This window comes from Mirounga leonina, unplaced genomic scaffold (assembly GCF_011800145.1).
Source record: "Mirounga leonina isolate KUSES-001 unplaced genomic scaffold, KU_Mleo_1.0 Mir_151, whole genome shotgun sequence".
Taxonomy (NCBI): domain Eukaryota; kingdom Metazoa; phylum Chordata; class Mammalia; order Carnivora; family Phocidae; genus Mirounga; species Mirounga leonina.
The window spans coordinates 61128059-61145481 of NW_023270377.1; the positions used below are offsets into that span (position 1 = coordinate 61128059).

The 17423-nt window shown below is 36.5% G+C and overlaps 2 protein-coding genes across 6 annotated transcripts in view; one reads left to right on the top strand and one right to left on the bottom strand.

Moving 5' to 3' along the window:
• The window catches only part of PPIG (peptidylprolyl isomerase G), a 54658-nt gene that overhangs the window by 32902 nt on the left and 4333 nt on the right, over positions 1-17423 (bottom strand). For 4 of the 5 annotated variants that reach the window (XM_035007816.1, XM_035007819.1, XM_035007820.1 and 1 more), the window contains exons 2-7: positions 4337-4384; positions 3744-3821; positions 3578-3652; positions 2915-3022; positions 2065-2109; positions 923-1010 (exon numbers count right to left, since the gene is read on the bottom strand). In XM_035007816.1, the coding sequence (XP_034863707.1) occupies positions 923-1010; positions 2065-2109; positions 2915-3022; positions 3578-3652; positions 3744-3804 (377 nt within the window). In that variant the 5' untranslated portion in view covers positions 3805-3821; positions 4337-4384. The remainder of the gene's footprint in view (positions 1-922; positions 1011-2064; positions 2110-2914; positions 3023-3577; positions 3653-3743; positions 3822-4336; positions 4385-17423) is intronic. The other variant, XM_035007821.1, reaches the window with a different exon arrangement.
• Positions 12113-12524, top strand: LOC118012351 (cytochrome c oxidase subunit 6B1-like). Its single transcript, XM_035007822.1, has one exon. The coding sequence runs from the start codon at positions 12128-12130 to the stop codon at positions 12386-12388; it is 261 nt and encodes an 86-aa protein (XP_034863713.1). The 5' UTR covers positions 12113-12127; the 3' UTR covers positions 12389-12524.

Here is a 17423-nt window from a genome sequence, read left to right on the forward strand (position 1 = left end):
CAACTGAGCCACCCAGGCGCCCTAATTTTTTTTTTTTTAAGATTTTATTTATTTATTTGACAGAGAAAGACACAGCGACAAAGGGAACACAAGCAGGGGGTGTGGGGGAGGGAGAAGCAGGGCTCCCGCCGAGCAGGGAGCCCGATGCAAGGCTCGATCTCAGGACCCCGAGACCACCACCCGAGCTGAAGGCAGACGCCCAACGACTGAGCCACCCAGGCACCCCAAAAATATGCATTGTTGACAAGAGCCTGGTCAAAATTTTTTGGGGGTCAGAATTGGAAAGGATTAACAGTACTGACTTTGGGGCTATAAACAAATGTTAGGGAGTACATAAATTCACAAATATAGAGTCTCTTAATAATGAGGATCAATTGTATTTTACTCTTTGTAATCAAGTAATTTATAAGGAGATACTCTGTAAATATCCTGTTTATTATTAAATTTACCCTCTAAATAGATAATTCTTTCCTCAATCAATCATTACTGAGATGAATGCAAAATGGTGACTTTTCTATCATTCCTTTTACATTACTAGCTGACATTCTACTAAGGAACAAGCTTTTCCTTCTCCCTTGTTATTTATTCATTTATTACTCATACCTATATGGGCTCCTGGGTTTCTATTTTATTTGATAGTCTGACACTATCATTATTTATTTTGATGCTCAAATTGTTCTAATTTGGCCAGTGGGAACCTCACCCCTTCAGGCTGGCTCCTGTGCCCTTTTGACAAGTCTTCATCATTTTGAAACTTTAGCAATACAGTTCAATTTTCTTTCAACAATTTTGCTCTCTTCAACAATTCATTGTTCTCCTTCCTTCAAAAAATTTCCCCTTTATGGATCCCCCTATTAGTGATCAGTGAGAAATGACACACCAAAAAAGGCATATTTTAAATAATCACGGCATACATACTTACATGAAGAATTGTGAACCATTTGTATCCTTCCCTCTGTTGGCCATAGACAAGAGAAATTCTTTGTTGTGTTTAACAGCAAAACTCTCATCTATAGAAAAGCAAAGTTTTCAGTTACATTACAGGTATAACCTCCAAAAAAGTTTCATTTTCACTCTTCATCTCTTTTGTTCATATGCGCTCTTTAGCACCAGACAAAATTTAGATAAAAGGTAAAAAGAAATCAAATATTAACCAACTCCCTCTCCCATCTTTTTAGATTAAAATATTTCTAATTTTCAATCCCTTGCTATAAATCCAAATACTATTAACAACCCCCTTTCTTTCCATTTGCATTTGTCTTTTATATTTTTTTTTAAAAAACAACACAACTTTCTTTGATTATTCAAGGAAAAAATAAAATGTTCCTTAAAAAGCAAGAGAAAGAAACCAGATAGGATTTTTACATTTCATCTGTTTCATTTCTGAGCACAAAAAGGCACGTATCCTATTTTAAACACAGAGAGGCACTCATTAACTTAATCTCTGCCATAGCATCATTTATTGTAGAGTATCTTGCTTTCCAATCTTGGATTAGAATATGAGAACGCAAGTGGAATGTGAAACAAAATTTCACTTAATCCCTAATGTGAAAGATGGGAAATATAAAATTATTTCCACATTCACATGTTTATAGTCTTTCAAATGATCTTCACATCAATAAAAAATTCCCAAGAGAAAACTTAAAGTTGAGAAAAACATTATAGCCAAAGTTTAATATATTAAAGAGATTTTTTTTTTAAAGTGCATAGAAAATGGACCCACTAAGTACATGTGGATATTGTTACTATGAAACACTGCTAAATCTCTTAATAAAAATTAAGATTAAGCTATGGAAGTTCCCATTCTAGCACTATAATTCCAAGAGTTTATTACAGATCATTGAAACCCTTCAGATAACATGATGTATTAATGTCCTAAACACACAAAAAATCCTACCTCTATAAGAAAAATTACATAAAATTTTTCACAAGAAAATTAACTTTCAGATTCACTGAATGTAGTTGGATATTAGTATACTGTTTAACAATCCTATTGATTCAATAGAGATAAATAAGATAATATAGAAAACATTAAAAATACAAAGTATATGTAAATATCTTTACCTTCAAAAAATCCTCCATAAATAGATTCCCCTCCTCGTCCATTTCCTAAGAAAGAAAAACATGAGACTCAAACTCTCGACAGTAATCTGTTCCAAGTTACGCCCTAAATAAAATACTTATTACAAAGTAGATGCTCAAATGACTTTGAATCAAAAATACTCAAAGGTTCACAGCATATCATAAAAGATACTAATTTAAACTCAATATTGACAAGATCCCAAATTACTTTCTTTCCCCTTCGATACAACAGCAAAAATGTGACAAAGCCTATTAAGGTATGTGAGAAAAAAGAACATTCAGATTCTAATGATTATGTAGATCTTTGAATAAAAATTAGATTTTTTTCAAATCATCTTTAAAAATAGTTTGTTTTTACAATTTAAAAGTATAGGTAAAAACTAGGGGCGCCTGCAGTTAAGCATCTGCCTTAGGTTCAGGTCATGATCCCAGCGTCCTGGGATCAAGTCTCGCACTGGACTTGCTCAGCGGGGAGCCTGCTTCTCCCTCTGCCTGCCGCTCCCCCTGCTTGTGCTCTCCCCCTGCTTGTGCGCCCCCCCCCCACAAATAAATAAAAATCTTAAAAAAAAAAACAGAAAATAAATAAAAGTATAGGAAAACCTACATTGTAGTTAAGGATTACTAGTTTTGACAAGACGAAACACATATACGGATAGGTTACTAAGAGATGAATGGTGTTTTTTATCCAGAATCAAATTTCTGAAATTACTTCATGTATCCAAAGAAAAATTATTTCCTATGTGCTTCCTTCTTTTTGTCTATTTGAGTATTTCTAGATACTTGTCTAACTTTAGATCTAGGATACTTAACAAAGCATACATGATTTTCTTACCTTCACTGAAGTCACCACCTTGAACCATAAAATCTTTGACAACTCTGTGAAAAAGACAACTCTTATAATGTAATGGCTTCTGAGTTGATTTCCCTGTCCCCTTTTCACCTACAGAGAAAAAAATTAGTAGGCCATTTAGTAGAAAGAAAATCAAGGAAGCAGTATTAAAGCAAAATTAATGATGAAAACTATTCTCTGTAAAATACACCTCTTTTAAACTATGTAGATGTGTTTAATCTATAAAACTTGCAATTTTTTTTTTTAAATTCACTTAAAAACCACCCATGTTTTTCTGGAGAGTGTAGAAATTTAGAAATCAATCTCAGATAAAAGCCCATTACAAGGAGTATTTCTAAAAATTACTTTCATGGGGTGACTGGGTGGCTCACTCAGCTAAGTATCCGACTCTTGGTTTTGGCTCAGGTCAGGATCTCAGGGTCATGGGACTGACCCCCCCATTGGGCTCTGCTGCTTAAGAGTCTCTCTCTCTCTCTCTCCCTCTGCCCCCCCATCCCCGCTCACGCTCTAAATAAATAAATAAATATTACTTTCACATCTTGGTCAATGGTACATAATCTGAAGAAAATTAAAATATGTTAAATAAAAAATTAAAACCATAGTCAAATGGGACTACTATTAGGCCAACTAAAAATGTCAACAAACCTGTACAAAGACAACGAAAGTTCTCGCATGTTTTGGGGCACACATCAGAAAATAATTCAAAGACAACTCTTCCAGCTGAAAAAGAAGGAAGCTCATTTATAGTTTACTAATTTAAAATATTAAATATTCATTTATAAATGTTATATGGGAACATTAATTTTCTTACCAGGTTGATTATTAATGGCAATGTCAAAAAAACATCGAGGACGCTGAACCTTTATTCCCATGGCTCCAATACTTCAATCTATGAACAAAATACAGTTTTAGGCAAACAGACCAAAACAGCAAAAATTTCTTATAAATCTGTAGGAGAAAAAATTCCTGGAACACAAACTAGAAATGTAGTTTGAACTTACTTTGATATTTACTTCCATGACATAAATAACATGGATTTTTTTTTTTAGAGATTAAATTGCATTTTGTGAAACAGAAAAGACACAAAAGAAAAACCTCAGCCATAATATAATAAAAATTCTATTTTAGGGCTCCTGGGTGGCTCAGTTGGTTGAGCAACTGCCTTCGGCTCAGGTCACGATCCCGGAGTCCTGGGATCGAGTCCCACATCGGGTTCCCTGCTCAGTGGGGAGCCTGCTTCTCCCTCTGACCCTCTCCCCTCTCATGCTCTCTCTCTCTCATTCTCTCTCTCAAATAAATAAAATCTTTAAAAAAAAATATTCTATTTTAACCACTGAATATAGATTGCTACCCAAACAGAAAATTGTATTAAGTCTGTATGATTAGTGAACTCAAGCAGATTACCTTTAAATAGAGAAAAATCAAGGGCAGACTAATCCAATCCTTTCACTCCTTGAAAACAAAAAGGAGAGTTTTGGTTAAAATGGTGTTTTAAAAAGAAAAACATTAAAAATTCCTAGAAAATACCAAAAATAAATCATCAAGGAAGAAAGTGGGATATTTTAACGATAATAATATATGGTAGCTTCCCATTCTGAGTAAAATCACAACACTACATATGAGGCTATTTTCTGTTCATTCAAAATTATCATATCTAAGCTGATAGCTCTACAAGCAGTGTTTTAAGTCCAGCGAAGTTGTGAAAAATCTATACTCTCCATCCTAAATAGATTCCTCTCTTTACCAATTTTTAGAGATATCTGTAGAGTCACTGTAGATTGTAAGAAATAATACGATAGTATGTACTTTACCGTTGGAGGAATTTAGAAAACTGTTATATAATAGCACAACTGTAGCATAAAAGCAGAACAATGTTGATACAATCCTTTATCCCATTCACATTTCCCGGTTTTAAAGGCACTCATCTGAGTGCTTGTGTATTTATTTAGTTCTAAACAATTTCATCACACGTGTAGGTTTTATATCACCACCCCTTATCAATTTTATACAACCCATAAACTACAAATCAGAATACTCTGCCCAGATCACTAGCAATTTGAAAAATGTAGATATGTATTTATTCATTTAATGCTGATTATGTGAATTAGGGATTAAATTACATAAAAGATATATTGCATTCAAAAAGATATACTGCATTCAAATTCAGCCCAAGTGTTGGTATATTCAACTTCTGGCATTATTGCACGAGAAAGGGGGGGAAATACCATTTTCTCATGACTGTTCCATTTTTTATTTCTAATAGAAATAGTGGAAACTAGAATTTGTTTCACATGAAACAAAAGCAAAAAGCTAAACTTTAAATCCTCCTGTAGCCTAGCCTTACTGAAAACAAAAAAAAAACTTAGCAATTTTAGTATCTTGCCAAGTTTGTTGCACTGTTTTTACTTGTACAGAATCTAAATTCCCGCACACTTGAAATTGAGAATATGTTCAATCCATAAAAAATCTGAGGACTTTCTTAAAAACTTAGTACCTGATTATTCTTTATCTTTTATTTTTTTTATTTATTTTTTACAAGAAAGAGAGAGAGAGCATGAGTGTGGGGAGAGGCAGAGGGAGAAGCAGACTCCCTGCTGAGCAGGGAGCCCGATGAGGGACTTGATCCCAGGACCCTGAGATCATCACCTGAGCTGAAGGCAGACGCTTAACTAACTGAGCCACCCAGGTGCCCCTCCTTTATCTTTTAAATAATTTTTGTAGGCCTTCTTAAAATTTCTACTTTTGGGGGTAGAGGAAGAGAAGAGAAAGTTTAACGAATTATTTTCCCCCTAAAAAACCTATGTAACTACTTATTTAACCACAATACCCCAGGTGAAGATTTCTATTCTTACATGAGCACTATACTATACTATTCTTACAATGAGTACTATAGTATAAAAAAATACTGTCCCAAACATACCAGATTGTTTATAATTACAGCTAATTTCCTACATACAGTACTGTGTTCTTGAAAACCAGGCATAATTTGGGTGTCTGGGTGGCTCAGTCAGTTAAGCGTCTGCCTTTGGCTCAGGTCATGATCCCAGGGTCCTGGGATCAAGTCCTGCATCCGGCTTCCTGCTCAGCAGGGAGTCTGTGTCTCCCTCCACCCTCCCCCTCGTGATCTCTCACTCTTAAATAAATCTTAAAACAAAACCAGGCATAATTTATGGTAGATCAGAAAAATCCCTAATTACCCATAACCTTTTAGACACAATCTTTGATAACTGTCTGAGTTTCTCAATTCTAGGGCACAATGTAAAAAGCCTATAGCTCTGGTACTTTAAATTGCAATGAATACCACTACTAATTTATGGAGTTATGAGCACAAGTGGGAGCTACCACAATAGTGTTTGTTTTGTTTTGTTTTTTTAATCTGAGAGCTGTTTACCTGGGTGAGTTCACTTTGGGAAAACTGAGCTACACTTAGATTTTACGTAGGTTCCGGTACACTACATTGTACTTCAATAAAGTTTACTTTATTAAAAATAAAAAATCAAAAACAAAACTTTACTTCTCTACGCCCACTTCTCTCAAAACTTAGTAAATATTATCACTGTCCAAATCAGCCAAGGCTGAAAACTTGGAATCATCTTTGGTTGCATTCTCCTTCATAGCCATTATCCAAACATTAATAAGTCAGTTTGGCACTGACTTAATTTTAGCTTAAAAAATGCTCTCACCGGGCGCCTAGGTGGCTCAGTTGGTTAAGCGACTGCCTTCGGCTCAGGTCATGATCCTGGAGTCCTGGGATCGAGTCCCGCATCGGGCTCCCTGCTCGGCGGGGAGTCTGCTTTTCCCTCTGACCCTCCTCCCTCTCATGCTGTCTCTCATTCTCTCTCTCTCAAATAAATAAATAAAATCTTTAAAAAAAAAATGCTCTCACCATCTTTACCATTATTGTCATTTCTTATCTAGAATACTGCAATTGCCTCCTAATTGGTTTCCCTGTTTTTACTTGGTCCTCTATTATCTATTCTCCATAGAATAACCTGAGTGGAGTGATCCTTTAAAAGCACAATTTACCACTTCATTCCTCTGCCTAATGTTTTCTTTATATATATATATATATATCACACTTAATCAGAATGTCTTTCCACGGATTTTAAGAATCTAAACCACCGCTGTCCAAGAGAAATATGAGCCACATTTATAGTTTTTAAATTTTTAGTAGCCACATTTGAAAAAGTAAAAAGGTGGGACGCCTGGGTGGCTCAGTTGGTTAAGCCACTGCCTTCGGCTCAGGTCATGATCCTGGAGTCCCGGGATCGAGTCCCACGTCAGGCTCCCTGCTCAGCAGGGAGTCTGCTTCTCCCTCTGACCCTCCCCTCTCTCATGTGCGCTCTCTCTCACTCATTCTCTCTCTCAAATAAATAAATAAAAATCTTTAAAAAAAAAAGTAAAAAGGTTAATTTAAATAATATATTTTATTTAACTCAGTATGTCCAAAATATTACTTCAACATATATCAACATAAAAATGTGATAAAGAGATATTTCCCATTCTTCTTTGGGTACTAAGTCTTAGAAATCCAGTGTTTATTAATTCAAAATTGCCATGTTTCAAGTGCTCAATAACTATATGTGGCTCATAGCTACTGTACTGGACAGCACAGCTCTAAATATTTTAGCCCTATTGACCTCTACAACTTCATCTAATATTCTTCTCAACTTTGCTTTAGATACACATGTTCCAGCTGTTCCTCAAACATCCCGGGGCGCCTGGGTGGCTCAGTCGGTTAAGAGTATGCCTTCGACTCAGGTCATGATCTCAGGGTGCTGGGATTGAGCCCCACATCGGGCTCCTGGCTTAGTGGGGAGCCTGCTTCTCCCTCTCCCTCTGTCTCTCCCCCTGCTTGTGCTGTCAAATAAATAAATAAAATCTTTAAAAAAAAAAACAACAAACATCCCAAGGCCTAGTCCTTTATCAGGTCTTCCACATTTGTTGTTTCCTCCGTGTGGGATGCTCTTACCCCAGATCTTCACTTAGTTCATTCCCTCACTTAAGTCATTGCTGAAGTATCCCCTCCATAAAGAAAGCATCCCTGACCAGTATATTCAAAGGAGCAGCCCCTGTCCTCCAACACTTTATATCCCCTTACCTGCTCTATTTTTCTTCCCTGCATTTATTGCTAATTTATTTTATTATTAATTCAAGTTTTTATATCTATTCTTCTTACTAGAATATAAGTTCCATGAGGTGATAAACCTCTTCAGTTTTGCTCCCCTCTTAATTCCTAGTGCTGTAAACAGGGCTTGGCTATGGTAAGAAATCGTTACTTAACAGATACATGATTATACATGAAAGGAGAGGCATGTGTGAGAACAGTTTTGCAACACTGTTAACAACAAAAAGGAAACATCCAAAATATCCCACAATGAGAGAACAGCTGAATAAATTCTGGTATATACATGCTATTTAATATTATATAGCAGTTTAAAAAGTCTATATACTCTAACCAAAAATCCTATTACTTAGTTGAAAAGACAAAAAAATCAATTTGCACCTAAGCATTGTATTTATACTCTAAACTAATACTCTTATTTCTACAGATAAAGAGTTACATAGCAAAACTGACAGCACTCCGCAGAAGGGACTGGGAGTAGCGATGAAGTCAATGCGAGTCTTTAGCTTTAACTATAAGGTTTGAATTTTTGCATTGAGAATATATTCATGTATTAGTTTCCCAATTTAAAATTAATAAAATTTAGGAGCGCCTGGGTGGCTCAGCCGGTTGAGCATCTCCTTTGGCTCGGGTCATGATCCTGGGGTGCTGGGATCAAGCCCCTCCCCCAATGGAAACTAGGAAAACTACATGTGAATATTTATCCAAACTGGGTATTAAATAATTTTTCAGGTTCATAAATAAATAAATAAATAAAGGAAATAAACAGATTTGACTTCATGAAGAATTTTATTATTCCTATTTGTCAGAAGGAAATTAGAAAGTAGAAAACGGGTGCCTGGGTGTCTCAGTTGGTTAAGCCTCCGACTCTTAGTTTTGGCTCAGGTCATGATCTCAGAGTGGTGACATCAAGCTCCACGTGGGGCTCTGTGCTCAGCAGGAAGTCTGCTTGAGATTCTCGGTCTCCTTCTCCCCCTCCCCCACTCCGTGCACTGGCACAAGCGCACACTTTCTCTCAAATAAATCTTTAAAAAAAAAAAAAAGTAAGTAAAAACGGGAAAATATTTTCAACAAACATGATGTGTTACTTTTTTACCGTAGAACGGTGCTTAAGAATGGGGTGCCAGAATGATTCTTCACTGACTAGGACAATCCTAACTCACTGCAGAACATCAATCTCCCATGGCCCTATTTAAGTATCAGCACATCTGACAATCAAAAAATCTCCCAAGGTTCTTCTGCCCCACCTTTCAGAACCAATACCATAGGGAACATGCACCAAACAATTAAAAGCACAAAAATCACCCAAGGGAACATGAACAATTTATAAAAAGTGAAATTAAAAATACAAACCGTATTAACAATTTTGCTAAGCAACTTGGCATTACAGACCAACAACTTTGAATATATTCATATTCATTCTAACCTTTAACACTTTAGTAATTCAGTATCTTGGAATCTCTCTGAAGGCAATCATTTTATTTTTATTTTTTTAAAAGATTTTATTTTTTTATTTATTTGAGAGAGCGAGAATGAGAGAGAGAGCGAGCACATGACAGGGAGGAGGGTCAGAGGGAGAAGCAGACTCCCTGCCGAGCAGGGAGCCTGATGCGGGACTCGATCCCGGGACTCCAGGATCATGACCTGAGCCGAAGGCAGTCGCTTAACCAACCGAGCCACCCAGGCGCCCTGAAGGCAATCATTTTAAATGAAATATTCTTTGATTTTGGTTTAATAATAATTAGAAACAACCTACATGTCCAACATAACAGTTAAGTAAATTAAGAAATATTCATATGATGATCTATTATACTATGAAAATGCAATTTTTAAAAATATGGAAAAAATGTTAAATGAAAAACATTATATTGTTAGAAAGATTTTAAGTATAAAAAAATTGGGGGCACATGGCTGGCTCAGTCAGAAGAGCATATGACTCTTGATCTCGGGGTCATATGAGTTTGAGCCCCATGTTGGATTACTAAAAACATAAACTTACAGGGATGCCTGGGTGGCTCAGTTAAGTGTCTGCCTTCGGCTCAGGTCATGATCCCAGGGTCCTGGGATCGAGCCCCGCATCAGGCTCCCTGCTCAGCGGGAGGCCTACTTCTCCCCGTTTGTGCTCTTTCTCTCTCTCTTTCACAAAAAACAAAACAAAAACAGAAACAAACAAACAAAAAAAACTCAAATCTACCCTTTACTTTAAAAAAATTCACACGTAGTCACTGAAGTGCTTTTTATAAATAAAAAATAAACTAGTTGTGCAGTAATATAAACTGGTTAAATAAATTATTCTCTCATGAAATGGATGATATTCATTTAGTGATTGGAAATCATATTCTTACATGTTAAAATCAGAGATAACATTTTTCACCTAACAAAAATAAACAATACTGACCTCAGACATTGTTGCCAATAGTAAAGGGGTAAATTGATACAATCCTTTGCCAATTTGACAACACACAATGTTACAAGTGCATTAAATACTTTCATTCAGTAACCCAATTTAGAAAGATTTTATACATATCCCACACATTTGCAAAATAAGGTATGTACAAGGTTATTCAAGGCACCATTGTTTCTGTGGTTAAAAGGCTGTAAATATAAATGTCCATAAAGAAGGAGAGATTACATAAATCGTATTACATCCATACAATGTACAAGGCTATAAAAAGAATGAGAAAGCAGTTTATGTACTGCTTTAAGTTTAAACTTTAAGTTAAAAAAAAAATTAAAAAGCAAGGTACAGGGGCGCCTGGGTGGCTCAGTTGGTTAAGCGACTGCCTTCGGCTCAGGTCTTGATCCTGGAGTCCCTGGATCGAGTCCCGCATCGGGCTCCCTGCTCGGCGGGGAGCCTGCTTCTCCCTCTGACCCTCCCCCCTCTCATGTGCTCTCTCTCTCTCATTCTCTCTGTCTCAAATAAATAAATAAAATCTTAAAAAAAAAAAAAAAAAGCAAGGTACAGATATGGGTTATGGCATGCTTTCTTTGTATATTTTTCAAAGAAGTAAAAAAATATGTATATGTTTGCTTGTCTAATACAGAGGCAGCTGGTGGGAGAGGAAATGTGTGGCTGGGGAAGATGGATAAGAAGTTTTGTTTTTGTTTTTGTTTTTACTATATAACTAACTTTCTATACCTTTTCAGTTTTATACCACGTGAACATATTATTAAAAGTTACAAAAACTAAAAAGGAAAATTATCAAAAACTACTCATGGATGAGATATTCATAATATATATATATATATATTTTTAAAGATTTTATTTATTTATTTGACAGAGAGAGACACAGCGAGAGAGGGAACACGAGCAGGAGGAGTGGAAGCGGGAGAAGCAGGCTTCCCGCCGAACAGGGAGCCCGATGCGGGGCTCAATCCCAGGACCCTGGGATCATGACCTGAGCCGAAGGCAGACGCTTAATGACTGAGCCACCCAGGCGCCCCAGATATTCATAATATATTAAGTGAAAAAATTAAGTTAGCAAAAATTCCCAACTTTACACATAAGAGATATACGTTAAAAAGAGATGAAACCACTATGCTGAAGACTTACCTGTACCACCATGTTCAGTGCAGCATTATTTACAACAGCCAAGACAGGGAGACAATCTAAGTGTCCATCAACAGATGAATGGATTAAGAAAATGTGGTATATTTACATATATAATAGGATACTATTCAACCATAAAAAAACAAGGAAATCTTGCAATTTGCAACATGGATGGACCTAGAGGGCATTAAGCTAAGTGAAGTCAGAGAAAGACAAATACTGTATGATCTCACTTATATGTAGAATCCAAGAAAAAAAGGTAAATACAAAAAATATATGTATACAAACACACCCTGCCCAAACTCACAGAAAAAGAAATCAGATTTTTAGTTACCAGAGCTGGGGAGAGAGGGTAGAGGAATTGAATGAAGATATCAAAAGATACAAACTTCCAGTTATAAGTACTGGAGATGTAATAAACAACGTGATGGCTATAGTTAACTGCTGTATGGTATATTAGAAAACTGCTAAGAGACATTGAGCTGTGAGGTGCTGCTGTGGTGTGTTTACAATCAGCACCATGGCAGAAGACATCAAGACCAAAATCAAGAACTACCAGACTGCCCCTTTTGACAGCCGCTTCCCCAAGCAGAACCAGACCAGGAACTGCTGGCAGAACTACCTGGACTTCCACCACTGTGAGAAGGCAATGACTGCTAAAGGGGGTGATGTCTCCGTGTGCAAATGGTACCGTCGCGTGTACAAGTCCCTCTGCCCCAAATCCTGGGTGTCAGCCTGGGATGACCAGCGGGGAGAAGGCACATTTCCTGGGAAGATCTGAACTGGCTCTACCCACCTCTCCTCTGTCCTCCCTCCTTCTCCCAGGGAGGTGAAGGGGGACCTGGGTGCATGGTGATCCCCACCCTGGGATTCTGAATCATGGCTTAACTAATAATAAATACTCATTGGAAAAGTGAAAAAAACAAAAACAAAAAAAAACTGCTAAGAGAATAAATCCTTAAAATTCTCATCGAAAGAAAAAACATTTTCCTCCTTGCACCTACATCAGACAATGGATGTTAACAAAACTTATTGTGGTAATCATGTACACTTTAAACTTACACTGTGCAATATGTCAATTACATTTCAATATAAGTGAAAGATAGGATTTACACCAAAATACTGATTATTGATTATAAATTATGCAGCATTATTATAATAGCCAAGACATGGAAACAACCCGAGTGTCCACTGATGGATGAATGAATAAGGAAAATGTGGTATGTGCGCACACACACATAGGAATATCATTCAGCCACAAAAAAGAAGGAAATCCTGCAGTGCCTGGATGGCTCAGTCAGTTGGGTGCCCGACTCTTGGTTTCCGGCTCAGGTCATGGTCTCAGTGTCAATGAGGCGGAGCCCCAGGACGGGCTCTGCTCTCTTGAGATTCTTTCCCTCTCCCTCTCCACCCTCCTCTCAAAAATAAATAAATAAAATCTTAAAAAAAAAAAAAAAGGAGGGCGCCTGGGTGGCTCAGTTGGTTAAGCGACTGCCTTCGGCTCAGGTCATGATCCTGGAGTCCCGGGATCGAGTCCCGCATCGGGCTCCCTGCTCAGCAGGGAGTCTGCTTCTCCCTCTGACCCTCCTCCCTCTCATGCTCTCTGTCTCTCATTCTCTCTCTCTCAAATAAATAAATAAATAAATAATCTTAAAAAAAAAAAAAAGGAAATCCTATTACTATGACAAGTATGGACCTTGAGGACATTATATTAAGTGAAGTAAGTTAGAGGAAGACAAATACTGTATGATCTCACTTATATGTACAATCTTAAAAAAAAAACAAAAAACTAAACAAAAAACCTAAATTCATTTTAGGTGCTGGGGATGTAATGTACAGCATGATGACTAGTTAATAGCACTATACTGTATATTGCTAAGAGAGATGATCTTAAAAGCTCTCATCACAAGAAAATATTTGTAACTACGTGAGGTGATGATTAACTAGATTTAATGTGATCGTTTTTGCAATATATGCAAATATCAAATCATCATGTTGTACCTGAAATAGAATATCAATTATATCCCCCCAAAAATGAGTAAGTAAAATGAGCCACCCCAAAGATTTACACCAAAATATTAACATTGACTCTGTTTAGGCCATGAGTTTAAGGATAATTTTTATGTACTTGTTTTCTGAATTTTCTTCAACAGACAGATACTAAGTTTACAATCATGAATATTTTTAAAGAAACACTAAGGGGAGCCTGGGCGGCTCAGTTGGTTAAGCGTCTGCCTTTGGCTTGGGTCATGATCAGGGTCCTGGGATCAAGTCCCGCATGGGGCTCCTTGATCAGCAGGGAGCCTGCTTCTCCCTCTGCCTGCCACTCCCCCTGCTTGTGCGCACGCTCTCTCTCTCTCTGACAAATAAATAAAATCTTTAAAAAAAATTTAAAAAACACTAATGTTTTGCTTATCAAAATAGTAAAGATCTTCTAAAAGACTAAAACAGTACGCAGCTCCTCTGCAAATATGTGAATCTCTTAAATGTTTACACCTTAAACTAGTTTTCACCTTAAACCAGTAAAATTCACATACTAGGTATCTCTTGTAAGAAACTACCCTTTTAGAAAGCCTTCATGTATAAAGTTAGCTATCAGTGCTCTTTTTAAGAACATATAATCAGAAGCAATCTAGTCAATATTACATAAAAAATGGTTAAATCATGGTCTCTGGTTGAACAAAATATCATAGTTGTTAAAGTACTGCTATAAACATTAGTAATTTGGAAAATGTGTGTGATTTGTTAAAAAAATAAGATACAAAACAGTATATGCAAAAGCATTATAATCAACCACTCCTAAACTTCAAAATTTAAAGATTTATAAAAAGAAAAAAAATTGAAAACAGTCATTATTGTGTTGATTGTAAGACCAAGACGGTTTTTGCCTTACTGTACTTCATTCTACTTTTCTTTAATAAATATAATTGGTATTATAAAGAAAAAATTCATAATAAAAATGTATATATAATCATCTAAGATTATAATGGATATGCCTATAAGTGATGATAATACACAGGTTATACCATATAAGGATACTTTTCACAGAAATAGATTAAAATTAGTTTTTCTGAAGTAAATAAAAAATGCCTTAAATTCAAGAAAGATGACAGCAATTATTAAAAGCACTACAGATTAACATAAGAATAAAATAAGAATAAAATAATAAAAAAAAGCACTACAGAAATCTCAAGTATGTAAATGTTCTTGTCATAGCTAAAGAAGAACAATGATGACAGAAAGATGGCTCAACACTATGTCTCTAATATTACTGAAATCAGATTCTACCTAATCAGAAATATAGTACATAGTATTTCCTCTATAATTATGATTTCCTGATATTACTCAATAATACCTAAAATCAAACATGAGATAAGCATCTGATCAATTTATCACGTTTTCAAGAAAAAGTAAACAGAATATAATACTGAGAAATACCAAAGATACAATTCAGGGAAAAATCAAGTCTATGCAATTTTCAATAAACTAATTCACGAATTTCCTAATAGTATATAATGAAAGCTTTCAGAATAGTAGCCTGCTTTGTTGCAAATTTATTTAACCTAAGTGAGTTGCAGCTATTTCCATAAAATTCAGATATTTTCTTGAAAAACAAAAATAATGTGCTCCACTCCTGTACAGCAATCAACATGGTCTGCCTCCAACTATGGCCTGTTACTCATTACTATTTACTATCTACTTGACCTCATGAACTCATTTCACCTGCCTGACTCCTTCAGAAATTTGAGTGATACTTAACCTCACCTACTTTTTTCATAATGAAAATACTTTTTACATAATAAAGCTAACAGACTCACTGAAAAAGTTCGATCATATAAAAATGCATAAAATCCTGACACTTAAGCTATAACTTTTAAAAATGTTCATGTATATTCTTTTTTCTAAGCAGAGAGAAATACAGTTGTTTTCAATGTTTATCCACAATATCATAGTTTTGTATGTCAATATTTTAAAATAGCAAATGCTAGGATGTGTAAACTTCTGTAACAAATGTATTTCATAAAAACGTAAGAGGTAACAAATTCATACATAAAAAGTTTAATCTTGTAGTTTCATACATAAAATAATTTCGATATTCATCTTAAAGTAACATGAAGGATGGGAAAGGGGACAGGACAAGGACATAGGCAACTAATTACTAAAATATATGATAAAGGACACAGTATTTGCAATTAGGCAATAAATAATGCAGTAATTTATGACATTAGAAGAATTATTTAGAAGTTTCACACAGTATGAAGAGGTCAACACAGTACTCAGTCTTCAAAAAGTAGACAGTAAAGCTTTTAAACTATTAAGATTAGCAGGTCTTTGCCCTCTCAATTAGTCTTTGCTAATTCCCTTAGCAGGAATTAGAGGTCTTTAATTCCTCTGTGTCCTTAAAGATTCAAATAGCCAGAGTACATTCTATGGGAACTTCACCTTGACTCTCTAAAGCTTAAATGATCCTCCTTTGTTTAATCTTATTTTCACTGTCATAAACTTGTCTGTAAACTCTTCAAATTCAGTACCCTTGTATCTTCAACACCATGCACAAGGCCTGGCCCAGGACTACATTATCAAATGAAAATAATACTAGTAAATCAAGGCATGAGCAGAACTAGACTCTGCCTAAACTTCAGTACCCTCCTCCTATATGTACTGCTGCTCACATGGAATATTGCTAATTTTTATCTGTAGTCAGTAAATTCTTTTTTTTTTTTTAAAGATTTTATTTATTTACCTGACAGAGACAGATAGTGAGAGCAGGAACACAAGCAGTGGGAATAGGACAGGAGAGCAGGCTTCCCGCCGAGGAGAGAGCCCGATGTGGGACTCGATCCCAGGACCCTGGGATCATGACCTGAGCCCAAGGCAGACGCTTAATGACTGAGCCACCCAGGTGCCCCATAGTCAGTAAATTCTCCCAGAGCCTACCAGTCAGTAACCACCTTCTGAGTCTATTCCATAATTGAAACAGAACCTATTCCCTAGATCTGCCTGAGTTGCATTTTACTAATAAAATGTTTCTTTTCTTTCTTAATAAACAGAATCCATTATAAGAGGGAGCATCTTCAGTTCAGGACTAAGAAATAAAGATGGAGGGGCACCTGGGTGGCCCAGTTGGTTAAACGTCTGCCTTTGGCTCGGGTCACGATCCCAGAGTCCTGGGATCAGCCCCACAACCAGCTCCCTGCTCAGCAGGGAGTCTGCTTCTCCCTCTCCCTCTCCCCTTGCTTGTGCTCTCTTTCTCTCTCTCAAATAAATAAAAATCTTAAAAAAAATAAAGATGGAAAGTTCTTGTCTGCTTAAGTTTAATAAAACAGGTAACAATTTTCACATAATATTTCCACCTCGGGCGCCTGGGTGGCTCAGTTGGTTAAGCAACTACCTTCGGCTCAGGTCATGATCCTGGAGTCCCGGGATCGAGTCCCACATCCGGCTCCCTGCTCAGCAGGGAGTCTGCTTCTCCCTCTGACCCTCCTCCCTCTCATGCTCTCTCTCATTCTCTCTCTCGCAAATAAATAAAATCTTAAAAAAAAAAAATTTTTTTAAAAAAAGGGAGCGCCTGGGTGGCTCAGTCTTTAAGCGTCTGCCTTCAGCTCAGGTCATGATCCCAGGATCCTGGGATCGAGTCCCAATCGGGCTCCCTCCTCGGCGGGAAGCCTGCTCTCCCTCTCCCACTCCCGCTGCTTGTGTTCCTGCTCTCGCTATCTCTGTCTCTGTCAAATAAATAAATAAAATCTTTAGAAAATATATATATTTCCACCTCTAAGTGCAAGCATATTAAACTAATTAAAACCATAGATCTTGAA

Bases quoted from the DNA above. Each gene is read 5' to 3' on its own strand.
- LOC118012351 (XM_035007822.1), top strand. From the start codon at position 12,128: ATGGCAGAAGACATCAAGACCAAAATCAAGAACTACCAGACTGCCCCT.